Genomic DNA, 17,119 nt, shown 5'->3' on the forward strand with positions numbered 1-17,119 from the left:
GAAATTTGATCAAAATCTGACTAATAGCCGAGTTATGCACATAAGGCCGGAGTTGGCCTTTGGCAGGTGAGCGCTGGGGGCTCATTAACTTAAGTGAGCGAGATACTGAGATATTCTTGTAAAAAGTATGTATACAGATTTTTTGTAAATATGCGGCGAGACGTCTTTTACTTACTTCACTAAATGTAGCATACAAAAATTTAATTTTTTTAGTTTAAATCTTTTGTTGATAAATTTGGAAACTGATCTATATTTACGCTTTGTTCATTCAGAGGAAAAGAAAAATTGTTGAATTTTATTCAAATAATAATATTCGAGCATGTCGAAAAACAAAACTGAATGACTTCATCAAAGTAACATCACTAGGCAGATTTCTTGTCGTCCTCCTTTTCAACTTCTGGGTATTCCAGTTTAACACCTGGCTCACAGATGAAGGTGGGGCAGCAGTAGGGGAATGGGGCTGTTTTGTTCGTTTTGGCAGTGTCCAATTTGCACTTGTCATTGGCCAGAGGCAGCGGGCCGCAGTCCTCGACGATCTCTAGAAACCTAATAATGATGGAGTGTTATATCAGAAGGGTGGTTTAGAATCTTTGTTAGTGCCACATCTTACTTGGACGTATCTTCATCACTTCGCGCGCATGTTGAACGACCACAGAATGGAGTCAAGTCCCACGACTTCCCAACTTCCACTGTAGCACAACGAGTAGAGGCAAAGCACATGCCCGGAAAATCTGGAATGGTTTAAGTTAATTTTAATTTTAATTCAGTTAACGGGGTCTGTAGACAAATCCCAATCCAAATTGATCCTAATTATCAATACCTATCTGAATTCTTCTGTTAAAGTTACAAATTCGTATATTTTTTAGAGTATCATTGGCTTAATTGCATATTGCATAACATTTGCAGCAGTTGTAGTTGTTGGTTAAACTGGTTTTCCAAATATTTCACATTTAAGGACTCGCATTGCAACCAATCCAATCGTTAAGCAAAGAGTGGACATTTACAAACACAGGTGCGGATTCAAAGGTTAGCACTTGCTTAGCTTAAGATATTATTTTCTGATTCTATCAAATCTTCTTTGAACACTTTAGCAATGCGCCAGCATTTCAAGCCCAAAGTTGTGCTATTAAAGCCCAAGCACTCCTAACTCTTTAATTGTTTACATTTCATCGAGAAGCGATCGAAAACCTCCAAGCCATTTTAACCTGTACTAACTATGTGCTTGACTTATCCATTTAATAGCCAATTTAATGCAATCTCTTGCAAAATGAGCCTCGGCAGCCACCCGTGCAAGTGACCTTGTGCCAATCAAATAAGCAAGTCTGCATTCATACATATAGAGGCATATATGTACATATATATACATTTGTATGTTTGTGTATTACCACTAGCACTCCGGTTGGCTTTCGAAACGCGCTCAAGCGTCAACTTACTCACGCTGCATTCACTTAGTTAGCTTTCGTTTTCATTTTCGTCATCCGAATTGGCCAACAAAGCTTTTAACGTTTATTTGTAGTGGCCTGCAGCAACTGCGTAGGTGCGACTCTTGAGTGTGGTTTCCTTCCACAATTCATTGCCAACCGATTACAGCCATGAATTCAAAAATATTCCACTTACCTCTGAGTACATCAGCAGGAATGACGCGTTTATATATTCTGATTTCACCATCGTTTTGAGCATTATCGCTTGAAAGATCGGCAGCCTTTTGCTCGGCCCCTACGACATGATAGGGGGCAAAACACACAACAGCAAAGATCGAAATAAGTGCGATCAGAGCGTTCATTTTAAATTTCGTTTCTTAAAGCCGGTAACGATTTGATTGTGTCAAGTTTTTTGGCTTTCTCCACGGGTGTTTTTATTATTACTGACCACAAAGTAATAACGAGAGCGTTAGAAGTAAAACTTCAAGTTCCGAACGTTGTCCGCTGGCTTAAAACGAAAGTGAGAAATCGAATAGAGACCACCGGGCTTGGGCCACATCTATTTATAGTGAGATCAGGTGTGGTGAGTCTGAGCTTGAGTTTATGGCTAACAAAGCACAGCTTTGTGCTTTAGCCCCCTTAGCGATGACGTTCGCACATATTTAGTCATAAATTTGAATATGTATCTATGTATGTATCTGTGTTATGAAGATAGTGCTAACTTTGTTTTGCCATTGCGATTTTCTTTTCCGTTTAATGAGTTGGAACATCTGTCGAGGCCGTCCTTAAAAAGTGTGTGTATGCATGCAATTATCGGGGAGATAGGGCATACTCGAAAAGCGAAGCATAATGAGGCGATACCGAATTTGAATCATCATTGCCAGACTTGATCATTGATAAACCAGATACTTGAGTTAGCTTTATACACCCTTTCCAGTTTTTGTGTTACTCCTTTCTTACCGAGAAGTCTCAACCTGAAAAAACCTATTACGCAAAATTACAAATTTCCACAAGCAGGCTCGATGGCATTTATTGAAACAAAACAATAAATTACTAGTTTGTTTGCATGACACTATTTTGAGAACTGTCAAGTTCTTTCATTAGCAGTGTAGTGGGAAGTCAACTAATGACATATATTTCTATATGGAGCGAAAAAAGGAAACTCCCCAATTGATTGTATCAGACGATAAAAAAGTTGTGACATGTCCACAAAGTACTTCTGCTGCCATGAAGAAGTGGGATGTCTATGCCGGAGTATTGGTGGAACGACTGCCTGTTGTTTTGAAATCCTTAAATCCCTTGGAACAGCAGTTTCAAGAACTCTTTTGGCGGGTGGAGCATAAAAACAGTTTAAAATCCAACCATGAAATCAAATACGAAGGAGACCTAGCACAGGCCGAGCTTATTAAGCAAGGAAAAGCCCAAGTTGATATGGATGATAGTGCGGCCAAACAGACGGTACGGGGTCTGAAAGATGCTTATGTCGAGGAGTTTAAGAAATTTCAATTTACTGCACGTAAGACACTTGTTGATGCTGCGAATAGCTGCGATAGCTGTCTTGAAGAAACGGCAACAACATCTCCTCCTGCCGTAGGGTAAGCGTGCAGATGATGAGTGCCGAACGTGTGCTACGCGAACAATGTGGCCAGAATCTTCAGGTCCTGTTCTATGGCGATGCTCCAGCAAGTTTCCAGAAGTACAAATATGAGCAATGAAAGCGCTGGAGCAAATATGTGGCAATGTGGATGCGAAACAACAGCCAGCCATCCAATTCGAATGGTTACCAAAGGAGGCTCTAAGTGGGCTTTAATAAATATATGTTTTTACCTATTGTTAAGGGAATAAATAACCAGAGGACCGGGGCTAACTTCGACCGCGTCAAAGTTTGTATACCCTTGCACCTCTTTCCTTACCTATTAGCCATCAATGTGGAAGAACGTTTTATCTAAAAAGGCTTATGTTTGCGAAAGAATGGCCTACAATTATAGGAAATAACGGAGATATTGATCATAGTCACTGTTTTCCACCGATCGTTCCTATGGGAGCTACATGATATAGTCATCCGATCTTGATCAAATTTGGCACAGTAGTTTATAGGCGTAATAAACTCTCTAATATTAAGTTTCACGATAATAGCAGAAAATAACGAAGTTATTGAGAAAAGCCACTGTTCGTGACTTTGGGGTTTGTATGGGAGCTATATGATATAGTGGTCCGATCCGGCTGAATCCGAGATATACATCCCCTGCAGTATATACAAGCCTACGTGCAAAATTTCAGTAGCTCTGTAGCTCTAACGGTCTAGGAGAAGTTTGCGTTGATCCAGACGGACGGACGGACATGGCTATTTGAACTCGTCTCGTCGTGCTGATCAAGAATATATATACTTTGAATGGTCGGGGATGCTTCGTTCTATGCGTTGCACACTTCTGACCAAAATATTTCTACCCTTTTTGCAAGGGTATAATAACCATAAAATAGAAGAAGTTAAAAGTGAGACCACTTATACCTATTTTCTAAGTAAAAAAATCAAAATTCTTGTTTTTGTTTTTAAAAAAAAAGCTAAGATGTGTTTATTAAATGTCTCATAAAAAAAAAAAAACGTTTTAATGGCTTGCACATATAGCCATTTTACTTAGGTATCATAATTAGAAAATTACAAATGTGTCCCCAGTATTTAAAATCTATCAAAATATCTAAAAAAAAAAACAAATAAATAATTTAATAAAATTTGACTGAAAATAGCCAAGTTATGCGAACAAACTTTTTCCAATGCTTAGGTGGATCTTTTTGAGAATATTAAAGAGTTTTTAAAAATATTTTCAGGGATGTTTAGGATACTCCACAAACGTTCACCTGTATTCCAACATGCAACGAAGTCAAGCATCTGGGGATTATACTGGATAGGAAACAAACAAAACGTTTCATTAATACAAAAGAATGTTCTCGATTAAGTTTTAATGCCGTAGAGTAAAAATGATAATGTACCAAGGCCTATAGCGGGCGTGGTCCCTACGACACCAGCCTCTAAAACGCGAGTCCAACTTATTAAACTATGCTGCCCTATCTGATGAAATATATCGCCTTCTTCATGGACGAAATTCGCAAATTTAAAAGAATAATATTAAAAGCTTCCACGTCCTTGTACCCAACTCCCACAAATATTCAAAGGAAGTACTTCACAAGGCAGCGGCAATTTGCAGGATCGTATTTCGGAGAAATCCTTTTTAAAATGTATTTTTTTGGAAAGTGACCCCAATTTTGCTCTAGGTTTAAGCACCGGATTTACACCACCGAAATAGATGTGTACCCCCACCAAAAAAGGAGCATGTATTCAAAACAATTGGAGTATTGGTATACTACAATATTTCATATTTTTAAAAGGGTTAATTGTAAAATAGTTCATAGAACATAAGAATATAATACGCCGAATTAGAAGATTCGGCTGCTTTGTATCCAATTTTAGATAAATCCTACTCCATATATATAACGCCTTCAAATGTTGGTGGTATCGTCCCTCCTTTTCCTACTCCTTTTCGTCGTTGTATCCAGAATACTAAGAACTAACCGGAGGCCCTTTTATATAAGTTTGTATTGGGACCAACCATTCACTCATCGAACTATGTATACTCGCTATAACCGGACGGACGTTATAAGCAGAGTGGTTATAACCGGATTCTACTGTACTTACATATGTATATTTAGAAAGTAAACTTAAATGGTAATACCAGTGGACCGGGAACTACTTCAACTATGCCGATGTTTGTATACCCTTGCAAATTTTTTAATTACTCTTTTCTTACCCATAACCGTACAAATGGTAAAACGTTTTGCATAAAATATGTAATGTTTCGCAAGAAAACAGACAACGAGAGAGCATACCAACTGTGAGCCGATTACCCAGCGAACACTTGCATCTGAGCCAGTCCACCCAGCAAACAGCCTAGAATGGTGCGTTGCCAGCTATCTGGTATCTCTATCTCTTACATACATATGTATGTACATATATAATGAATTTATCCGCATATAAACAAATAAGAGTTTTCAAGATAAATCAGTTTACAAAAACAAATAGTATTATGTAATTGTTTAAATACACCGTTTAATGTTTAGCTTAACATGACTTGACTCCTCGACTTATTTTCGACTTCTTTTGCTGACCACTTCTCGACGGCTGCGTCTACGAATCACTACGACTTTCTGACCACTCTCGAAATAGGCAACAAAAGAAAATACTACTGGAGAAACAACGCTTTTTGTGAAGGCAATGTTTTCTCTTGTAAGGTAAACTTTAAACTTCTCGAAGCCAATTTTTTTTTCAGACATAACAGTTAAGTTATCTTTGACTCCCGCAGAATACTTTTTATAAGATGCACCTATACGGTGAAATGGTATATGAAAGTCTCCAAAGTATATGTAACAGGAAGAAGGATCTTGCTTAGCATCAACAACGGAGACGATTTTCCCTTTTCCATCTGTCCGTCCGTATGAACACCTTGATCTCGGAGACTTTAAGAGCTAGAAGCACTAAATTTAGTTTGTAGGTTCATGTAGTATGTACAGCGATAAAGTTTGCTTCACAATCTTGCCACACCCACTTTTGCCCCCGAAAATTGATTTTCTCGAAGATTGACAAAGTTAAAGTCACCAAAATTGTTGAGTGGACTTGTTTAGTATGCGAGCAGATCAAGATTATTTAAAATATTTGCCACGCCCATAACCGATTTGCCTCCCGCAATTTTTTTCACTCTTGAAAAAAAGTTCGACAGAATAATTAATCTTATTTAGTTCTACCAACTTAGAAAATTTGATTAAAGTCGGACTAGAAACAAGCCAAATATGTATATGTACATACAGAAGTGTTTTACTAGGCGGACTTTGAGGACGGAGTTGGCCGATGGCTAGTGGCGGCGCTAGAGTGCTAGTGTGCTATGGGCAACTGAAAAAATTCAATAGCCATACATTTTGTTTTTGAAATACAAAATATTTTTTTTCAGTTGGTGAACAACTATGCGAAATTTGATCAAGATCGGGTGACTGCCGAGCTCCCATTGTTCTTCTGCAAACATTAGTCTTTTTAAATAAAACGTTTTTCTAGTTTTTCCTAAAGGTAAGGAAAAAGTAAGGACGAAAATTTTAACAGCCCTCGTACCAAAAAAAGTATTTTTTGTCTTTTTAATGTTAACTTGTTTTTAATAAAAAAATGAAGCAAGTAAGTCGACTCGTCGACTTGGGTATACCATACACCTGGTGAAACAAATATTTCAAATTTCGAAGACCAAATGTATGTCTATTAAATTGTTTTTACATGTCTTATACTATGTGCTATCTCGCTCACTCTACAAACACACGAGCACTCTAGCGCCGCTACTAGCCAACGTCCAATTCTGGCCCTGTGGACCGCGTAGTAAAATACGTTCATACGCATATTTTACATGTTTCTAGTCCGATTTCAATAAAATTTGGTAGTTTGGTAGAAATAAATAAGAATAATTAGTCTGCCGAATTTGAATGCGATAGTCAAAAAAATACAGGAGGAAATCGGTTTTCTAAATTATGGAGGCGGAAGTGGGCGTGGCAAAATGTGAAAATATCTAAATTCTCCGCGCATACTATGCCAGTATACATACTAAATTTGGTGACTTTAGCTTTGTTAGTTTTTGATAAAATCATTTTGTTTAATTTGCGGGGGCGGAAGTGGGCGTGGCAAAATGTTTAAATAGCCAATATCTGCGCGTCTATTAAGCTAGTCTACATACTAAATTTGATGTCGGTAGCTATCATAGTTTTTAAGGAAATCACTTTTATGTAAATTACGGGGGCGGAAGGGGGCGTGGCAAAAAGTTTAAACAATTACTTTCTGCGCGCTAACTAAACGAGCATATAAACCAAATTTGATGTCTCTAGCTATTATACTTTTTAAGAAAAACAGTTTTGTGTGATTCCTGGGGGCGTAAGGGGGCGTGGCAAAAAGTTTGAACAGTTAATTTCTGCGCACTAACTAATCGGGTATACAAACTAAATTTGATGTCTCTAGCTGTCATACTTTTTAAGAAAAACAGTTTTATGTGATTCCAGGGGGCGTAAGGGGGCGTGGCCGAAATTCCAAGTAACTCTGAACATGTGCATACTACACGAGTATACATACCAAATTTGGTGGCTCTAGCTCTTATAGTCTCCGAGATCTGCGTGTTCATACAGACGGACGGACGGACGGACAGACGGACATGGCTAGATCGACTCGGCTGTTGATCCTGATCAAGAATATATATACTTTATAGGGTCGGAGAAGCTTCCTTCTGCCTGTTACATACATTTTGGCGACTTTAATATACCATTTCACCCTATGGGTGTATGGTATAAAAAGAAACATAATCCGAAAAACTCTTTACGCTCAAAAGATCTGCGCATGGCGCATGGTGCAGCGATTGATTTATTAAACACCAATACCTAGCTTTGCGTCGGGGACACCTTCGGAGCAAAGTGAATCAAGATTTACTATAGCAAACCATGTTAAGATCGAAGATAAGTTCCAGGGAAATAAAAAGTTAAAGAACAAAAATTTGTATTACATTCATAAAAAAAAAATGTTTTCCAATAAAACAATACAAACTAGCTTTATCACTCAAAAACATTTGGGACATTTGATTAGAGGGTTTTTCTTTATTTAAAAAGCAGAGGGGAAACTCCTAAATTTCATTAAGTGGACAAATGATAAGTGAAGCTACTATTTCAGTAATGGAAAACGAATTCTAATTGAAATTTATTGATTAAATCGAAAACAAAGCAACTTCCAAACTCTGACGAGAGTGAAACATACCTCATGGAAATAAGTATATGTGCACAATGTTTTTTGTTCATATTTTAATTAAAACTAATCAAACAATTATTTTTGGAACGCACATTTTTTCTATTTGGGCCTACTGCAAGAATGTTCTTGCAAAATTCTTCTTTCGCCACCGTTCGCGGTACCGTTATCACCGTTTTGTATGGCAGCATATTACTTTTCATAGGAAAGATGTATATGTGCAATATGACATTAGTCGGTATTTGGCAGCGATTGCGGTCACATAAAAAAGTTTGGCAGGTCTTTTTATTTTTTTTTTATAATTAAAAACGTAAGTAAACAAAAAAAACACGTGGGCAACTAGAAATTATTATATTGTTGTGAAATTGCCTTTAGGATGCCACGTGGGACACATTTAAGCGCTGAGGAGCGTGGCTTGATTCTAGGCATGAAAGAAAGTGGTAAAACAATTGCAGAAATTGCTTCCCGAGTGAATCGTCATAAAAACACCATAGCAAACTTTTGCAAAAATGTCACCAATTATGGTAAAATCAAGCGTACCGGCCGACCGACGAGCATCCAAGAACGCTGTAAAAGGGAAATTTGGCGTCTTGCTGCCAAAAAGGAGATGTCCTGCAGCGAAATTTGCAGTCATCTGAATCTCAACGTGTCCAGGAGACGGATCAACCAAATAATTTCCGAAAACAAAAACATTTCATATGCTTTGCGAGAGCCTGTCCCGAAGCTACTACCACGCCACCTTAAGGCCCGTTTGGCGTTTGCCGAAAAATACAAATTTTGGACTCACGAGTTCCGAAATGTAATTTTTTCAGACGAGAAAAAATTTAATTTAGACGGTCCAGATGGGTGCCACAAGTATTGGCGAGATAATCGACTGCCACGGCAAACGCGTCACAAACGCAACTTCGGAGGAGGGTCTTTAATGGTATGGGCTGCCTTTGGATACGCCGGAAAGTCCCGAATATGCTTTATTCAGACAAAAACAAATGCGGAAATGTATATTCAACTTCTAGATATAGAGCTCGTTGCTTTTTCGGAAAAATTTTATCCTGACGATATGATTTTTCAACAGGACAATGCTCCAACACACACGGCAAAGTCTACAAAAGAGTTTTTTTCCTCACGTAATATTGATGTTTTAGAGTGGCCAGCTTTAAGCCCAGACCTTAATCCAATTGAAGACATTTGGGGCATTTTAACGGCCAAGGTTTACAAAAATGGACGTCAATTTGACTCAATAGTGCACCTTAAGCAAGCTGTGCTCGCTGAGTGGGAAACAATTAGCAAATCCACTCTGGAGAAATTGGTAGACTCAATGCACAGTCGCCTAAACAAGGTTATTCAAGTAAAAGGCCATCATATTAATTACTAATCATAAATAGATTAGTTGAAATCATTGAAATCGGCTAAAATTTCGCCAAAAGTGAAATATGCACATATAATTTTTTCCTATGAAGATTTTTTTTTCTTTCAATATTTTCATGAGTTTAAAAAAAAAAAATGAATTTTTGTTATTGTTTTTTGTTTCTTTTAATTATAATTACAAGCTACAAAAAAGTTATTATTTTTCTTTCATTTGAAATATAATTTTTTTCCAAAAATTGTCTTGCACATATACTTATTTCCATGAGGTAGTACTAATTGATCCGCAAAACGAGATATTGGTGTGCTTAACTTACGCAGTAGTAGCTTGTATAAAAGCTCATAATACCAAATTTCAAAGGTCTTTTATCTTCCCTTTGGTCTAATTATTTAGTTCATAACTAATATTTTGTTATCCAACTCATTTTTTTCGAAATTCTAGCGACTTTCTTTTTTATATGAGAAATACATACTATATTCCTCTTTATAGCATGAAGAAACGGTTAATTTTCCATTTTATTGCTTTGTGTAATCCTAACTGAGGTTCAATTCTCATCCATAGAGCGCGAAATACCCTACATGCTATTACAAACATTTTGTTTACAATGAAGAAATTAACGATATTTAAATTGTTTCGCCTTTCTATTTGACTTGTTTTACTCCAAAATGAAAAAATGGACTTTGTTACACCTTGTTGCGACTGAAAACTTGCAAGATAATATTCTCATCTGCTTAACACTGGTAAGTACCGTTATCGGCAATGTCCATCACATTGTAACCTTACTTTGTGCCTTTACTTTTTCGCTAATTCATCTTTTAGCCTAATTGCCAAATTTAGAGCGATCATTGCTAGAAGGTTGGTTTTTTACTCTATTTCATGTGATAAGTGTTAATAACTGATCAGCTGTATAATCTATAAAATCTCATAAATTTTGTACTGAGACGTTAGTGTATATACTGAACCTTAAGATTCAGCTTAGGGACTTTTGAATAGCATTAAAACATTTGATAATACATATCAGAACATTGAATATCCTCCAATACAATCTTAAGCTAATTAATGTAATAATAATTTGCAATTTGTAACATTCATTTTATTCAGTATATATTTTAAATTACCACTATTAACAAATAAGCACAAGGAATATTCAATTTTGTATGCTTAGCTTATATATCCAAATTGTGTTACTCTATAACTGGCATTTGGAAGCAAAATACGCCAATAATCAGTTTTTTCTAGACGCAATGAGGACTACGACCACTGTCTAAGCTTTTTCTTTTTCGAAATTACAACAGCTTTCTGTAAAGAGAAGATTTAAAAATTGTATTACTTACAGAAACACAGAGAAGATAACAAAGTTTATGAAGTCTATATCAGCAGTTTATTTTTGCGTTGGATATGGAACAGTTTTCTTCACTGTAAATCAAAGCGAGCTGGGTAAATTTGTCATCACAGGTTCATTAAATTAAAATAGCGATGTTATTATCCTAAGTGTCTTACCTGTCGTTTAGGTCGATGATGTCCAAAATGGTCGCAACTACATCATTTCTTTAGTTGAATCTAGAAAATAAAAGGAGGAACTGGTTTAGTTAAAAAGTATTTGTCAGCTCTTAGAAATAGTTAACATTTTGTGATTCAGAAATCGTATTACTTTCACTTATTAATAAAACAAATTATTTTAAATGATGGGGAATCCGTAGAAAACTCATCATGACTACAAGTTTTTTTTGGAGTATTAAGGGATAGAATAATTTACCTGCATGATCACCTATGCTCCTCTTTATAGGTTGAAGAAACGCTTAACCTTGGGTTTAATTGGCTGGCATCATCCCAATCAGGACTCGATCTACATCCTGGAAGATATATTAGAAATTTACGTTTAGTTTCATTGACTTGGATGGAAAATAATAAAGGAAAAATGTAGAGTTCAGGTTAAAAGGTGTAAGTTTTCATCAATGATTCTCAAGAGTAGCAAATAAAAACTCATCATGTTCGCGTTAGAATAGTAACTAGACTAGAACTGAATATATGTATAATACATACCTCTTTCGCTTCAGATTAGTACATCAGAAACTCAAACGGTGCCTCACCTGTAAAAAACAGAATTGTAACATTAAAATAGAATTAAAATAGTTAAATATCCATATTAAGCACCTATCAACTTAATTTTGTTCACAATTTCATATAAGAAAATAAGGTTTGGCTGAGATGACGTGGCTTGGATGTTTCATTTCTTTAACTTATACAGAATGCCCTAAATCAAGTACGAAACAAACACTACAAATATGTTATACGAAACTTATCAGTCAAATTACACTTAATATACTACGGGGAGTCCCCAGATTGACCTTTGGCCGCCGCGTAGTTCTGAATTACTTCTTCAGGTGACGACAGACGTTTTTCCTCCTTTCAAAATTGAAGTATCATTGGTAAAATGTTCAATTCTATATATACATATATGTATATATTTATTTCGAGGCTCTATGAAAAATAGAGATTTGCGGTGAGCACGATGCTGGGTTAGAGGATCATCCGAACGGGAGCTATACAATATACCCGATACAACATATTTAAAATCTATAATTTAACTAGTTCGATTACAATAAAAAATTAACTAAATATACAACAAAAACGACCCTATTAAGCTATGAATTAACTAACAGAGTTTAAACTACCAGAAAAGGATCTCAACTTACTTTTAATTTCACTTGATGCACTTTGTTTCGTCCAAATCGAGTTGGCCCCCTGTAAAAAAAAGATTTGAAAATGTGTCAATGGACTTGATAGATCAGACGGCAAAACGCATTTTTTTATATTTTATCAGCAGTTTAATTTTGCGTTGGATATGGAACAGTTTTCTTCACTGTAAATCAAAGCGAGCTGGGTAAATTTGTCATCACATGTTAATTACATTAAAATAACGATGTTATTATCCTAAGTGTCTTACCTGTCGTGTAGATCGATAATGCCCGAAATGGTAGCAAATACAGCATTTTTTACAAATTAATCTAGAAAGTGAAAGAAGGAACTGGTTTAGTATAAAAGTAATTAGTACCTTAGAGATTTGAAACTTTATTATTCCGAACGCTTTCATTTATTAATAGAACATGTAATAGAACGAAAACATTATTTAAATCCTTTTCTCATGTCTTTTAATGCAATTCATCTTGAAGAAACATATTTTAAAACTGCTTTATAACTAATTAGATTTTAACTAAACATTTCTAATTCTCTCAAATAAACAATCAAAAGAAAGTTTGGGTCTAAAAATTAATCTATACCTAATTCTCTGAATAAAGTACAAAAAAAAAAAAACACTTTAAAAATATAATACCAAGTTCATAATTTAAATCCTTTCCAAATACCGTAAGTGAACCCACCGCCTTAGCAACTGTCAATACAAGAACTTTTTGTTGGGAAAGTCCTGTATTTGTATGTCGAAGAGATAGTCTGCTTGCTTCGACTGATCGATGCTCACAACTACTTTGAATGGTATTAGAATACTTAAAAATTATTATAAAGAAGCAAGCAATTATAGCTCTCAAAGCCACCATGTTGACAGTCATGGGATAATAGACTCTGATATACACCCATGATGAATATAATAGGTACACCCCTTAAAATTAATTTTTTTGACTTTAAATTAGCACAACTTTTTTTCTTTTACCTTAATCACCAAAATTTAAATGCACATTTGTTTATTGAACATTTGTGTATTGTTTACCATAATTTGGAAAAGAAAAATTATTTTATTCAAAAGTTACAACAAAAAATATGAAATTTCAGAATTTCGTGCTTGATGAAAATAATAGGTACACTTTAATTGACTAAGTTTTATTTTTTTTTTTTGGTTTTGAAATCACTGAAAATCTATTTTTGTTTCATTATCTGATTAATATGGAATGTATCCACCTTAATTTTACCGTTACTTTTCTCATCCGACTGGGAATACTCTTAATCAAAGCTTGGCAGGACTCTATCGAAGTCTTCTTCGACGCACTCCCACAATTGTCGGTTGTTGCCACTTTTTTCTGTTCGAGACTGATCCTATAGCTCACCCCACAAGTTATCGATGAGATTCAGATCCGGAGACTAAGTGGGCTAGGTAAGAGCGACCACTATATTGACCTCTAACCAAGTTTTTAAAATTTTTGAGGTGTGTTTTACGTCGTTATCCTGTTGATAAACCCACCACAGGGACTTTTTTTCCTCTAAATATGCTAGCATAATATTTTCCAGGACATCCCTATAGTCAGCTGCTCCCATCATGTCAGATACTAGGAATATTGGATAGTGTTCTGACCAAGACAAACAACCCCACACTATAATATTTTTAACACCATGCACCACTGTAGCGGTGATCAAAGTTTTTGGTTATAGGGCGCCTTAAATGTTAGGAACAGTCATTTCCGAAAAGATAAATTTTAGTTTCGTTGCTAAGAAGGATATTAGGCCGGTTTTTTTGAACTTCAGATGCTGCCCATGTGAAGTAGTCGTTAAGAAATCTTTGCTATATGATCAAATCTTTGGTTCGCATCAAAGGAACCCTTCTTGCGATACGAACTGATAGATTAGCCATTTGTAGTCATATCCTAATTGGAAAAACATTAATATCATTGTCCATTTTGGATCCAATGGCTCTCAAGGACTCGAAAGTGTCCGAATTTCTTAGGTTAGGAGTGGTTTTCTCTTGACCCAGTTAGTCTCCGGATCTGAATCTCATCGATAACTTGTGGGGTGAGCTATAGGATCAGTCTCGAACAGAAAAAAGTGGCAACAACCGACAATTGTGGGAGTGCGTCGAAGAAGACTTCGATAGAGTCCTGCCAAGCTTTGATTAAGAGTATTCCCAATCGGATGGGAAAAGTAACGGTAAAATTAAGGTGGATACATTCCATATTAATCAGATAATGAAACAAAAATAGATTTTCAGTGATTTGAAAACAAAAAAAAAATAAATATGACTTAGTGAATTAAAGTGTACCTATTATTTTCATCAAGCACGAAATTCTGAAATTTCATATTTTTGTTGTAACTTTTGAATAAAATAACTTTTCATTTCCAAATTAAGGTAAACAATACACAAATGTTCAATAAACAAATGTGCATTTAAATTTTGGTGATTAAGGTAATAGAAAAAAAGTTGTGCTAATTTAAATTAAATTTTAAAGGGTGTACCTATTATATTCATCATGGGTGTAGATACTGAAACACTGATGAACCACATATTCATTGCTTCGAATAATTTACATATATATCTTATGTTGACCTCGCGCAGCGGTTTACTTCGGAATTTCATCTTGAAGAAACATATTTTAAAAGTGCTTTATAACTAATTAGATTTTAAGTAAACATTTCTAAATTTCCAACAAAAACGTCCCTTTCAGAGTTTTAAGTAAATATATCTACCCAAACAGAAACCCAACTTACATTTAATTTCACTTGGTGCACTTTGTTTCGTCCAAATCGAATTAGTTCCCTGTAAAGAAAAGATTTGAAAATTTGTTAGTGGACTTGATAGATCAGACGGCAAAACGCATTTTTTTATATTTTATCAGCAGTTTAATTTTGCGTTGGATATGGAACAGTTTTCTTCACTGTAAATCAAAGCGAGCTGGGTAAATTTGTCATCACATGTTAATTACATTAAAATAACGATGTTATTATCCTAAGTGTCTTACCTGTCGTGTAGATCGATATCGGGCATTATACATAATTTCTTCAGACGAATCTAGAAAATGAAAGGAGAAACTGGTTTAGTAAAAAAGTATTTGTCAGCTCTTAGAACTAATTAAAATTTTGTGATTCAGAAAACGTATTACTTTCACTTATTAATAAAACAAATTATTTTAAATGATGGGGAATCCGTAGAAAATTCATCAGGACTATAAATATTTTTGGAATATTAAGGGATAGAATAATTTACCTGCATGATCACCTATGCTCATTAAATAAACGCTTAATATTGGATTTTGTTGGTTGGCATCATCCCAATCAGGACTCGATCTACATCCTGGAAGATATATTAGAAATTTACGTTTAGTTTCATTGACTTGGATCGAAAATAATAAAGGAAAAATGTAGAGTTCAGGTTAAAAGGTGTAAGTTTTCATCAATGATTCTCAAGAGTAGCAAATAAAAACTCATCATGTTCGCGTTAGAATTGTAACTAGACTAGAACTGAATATATGTATAATACATACCTCTTTCGCTTCAGATTAGTACATCAGAAACTCTTCCTCATCTGTAAAAAACGGAATTGTAACATTAAAATACAATAAAAATAAATAAATATCCATTTCCCATGTCTTATTAACCACCTATTCACAGAAAATTTAACTAAATATTCAACAAAAACGAACCTATTAAGCCATTAGTTAACTAAAGCTACAGAGTTTGAGCTATATTTAGCCGGAAAGAATCTCAACTTACTTTTAATTTCACTTGATGCACTTTGTTTCGTCCAAATCGAGTTGGCTCCCTGTAAAGAAAAGATTTGAAAATGTGTCAATGGACCTGATAGATCAGAAGGCAAAACGCATTTTTTTATATTTTATCAGCAGTTTAATTTTGCGTTGGATATGGAACAGTTTTCTTCACTGTAAATCAAAGCGAGCTGGGTAAATTTGTCATCACGTAATTAGCCAATTATATTAAAATAACGATGTTATTATCCTAAGTGTCTTACCTGTCGTGTAGGTCGATATCGGGCATTATACATAATTTCTTCAGACGAATCTAGAAAATGAAAGGAGAAACTGGTTTAGTAAAAAAGTATTTGTCAGCTCTTAGAACTAATTAAAATTTTGTGATTCAGAAAACGTATTACTTTCACTTATTAATAAAACAAATTATTTTAAATGATGGGGAATCCGTAGAAAATTCATCAGGACTATAAATATTATTGGAATATTAAGGGATAGAATAATTTACCTGCATGATCACCAATGCTCCTCTTTAATGGTTAAAGAAACGCCTAATCTTGGGTTTTGTTGGTTGGCATCATCCCATTCAAGACTCGATCTACAACCTGAAAGATATATTACAAATTTATGTTTAGTTTCAGTGACTTGGAACCGAAATAATAAAGGACATATGTAAAGTTCAGGTTAAAAGGTGTAAGTTTTCATCAATGATTCTCAAGAGTAGCAAATAAAAACTCATCATGTTCGGATTGAAAAATTGCCAACTTAACCTAATTATTGATATGTACATATATGTACCTCTTTTATTCCAGCTAGTGCATCAGAATCTGGATCATTGGAGGTTATCCAGAGAACATCTGCCGTCTTGTTCGAATGGCCAGTTTATGTTACCGAAAAAAGCTAAAAGATTAAAATATTTGTTTTAGTTGTGTGCAGGAATCGGGAAAACTGAAAAAAAAAATTTATCTTTGAAATCAGTAAAGGTATTTTTTCATCACCAAGATGGCAGAGACGAAAAATAAGTCATCATTTACGGATACAAAATAAATTTGAGGAATTTTAAATGTGTTGACTCACCCTTTAATAAGATGCTATTTGAGAT

General features: G+C 35.1%; 1 protein-coding gene, 1 long non-coding RNA gene and 1 pseudogene across 2 annotated transcripts; 1 reads left to right on the forward strand and 2 right to left on the reverse strand.

The window, feature by feature from the left end:
• Positions 1-267: 267 nt before the first annotated feature.
• LOC137581705 (uncharacterized) lies at positions 268-1,939 on the reverse strand. The gene is made up of 3 exons (XM_068295955.1): positions 1,618-1,939; positions 611-731; positions 268-546 (listed from the first exon to the last, which is right to left on the reverse strand). Exons 1-3 carry the CDS (start codon positions 1,781-1,783, stop codon positions 363-365), a joined length of 471 nt encoding a protein of 156 aa, XP_068152056.1. The 5' UTR covers positions 1,784-1,939; the 3' UTR covers positions 268-362.
• A 625-nt stretch (positions 1,940-2,564) lies between these two features.
• LOC137582004 (large ribosomal subunit protein mL46-like) lies at positions 2,565-3,220 on the forward strand (annotated as a pseudogene).
• Positions 3,221-10,663: 7,443 nt separating this feature from the next.
• On the reverse strand, positions 10,664-16,997 carry LOC137581706 (uncharacterized). The gene is made up of 14 exons (XR_011033228.1): positions 16,816-16,997; positions 16,526-16,622; positions 16,281-16,330; positions 16,025-16,073; positions 15,796-15,836; positions 15,519-15,605; positions 15,274-15,323; positions 15,023-15,071; positions 12,540-12,600; positions 12,289-12,337; positions 11,636-11,682; positions 11,349-11,445; positions 11,093-11,152; positions 10,664-10,891 (listed from the first exon to the last, which is right to left on the reverse strand). It is a non-coding gene; the product is annotated as an uncharacterized lncRNA (long non-coding RNA).
• Between the last annotated feature and the right edge of the window lie 122 nt (positions 16,998-17,119).

This window comes from Drosophila tropicalis, unplaced genomic scaffold, assembly GCF_018151085.1.
Source record: "Drosophila tropicalis isolate 14030-0801.00 unplaced genomic scaffold, ASM1815108v1 contig_859, whole genome shotgun sequence".
Lineage (NCBI taxonomy): Eukaryota > Metazoa > Arthropoda > Insecta > Diptera > Drosophilidae > Drosophila > Drosophila tropicalis.

Coding starts and splice junctions, on each gene's coding strand:
- LOC137581705 (XM_068295955.1), bottom strand. CDS start 1,783: ATGAACGCTCTGATCGCACTTATTTCGATCTTTGCTGTTGTGTGTTTT. Junction 732..1,617: donor TCCTGCTGATGTACTCAGAG/GTAAGTGGAATA, acceptor AAACCATTCCAG/ATTTTCCGGGCATGTGCTTT. Junction 547..610: donor AGTGATGAAGATACGTCCAA/GTAAGATGTGGC, acceptor CATCATTATTAG/GTTTCTAGAGATCGTCGAGG.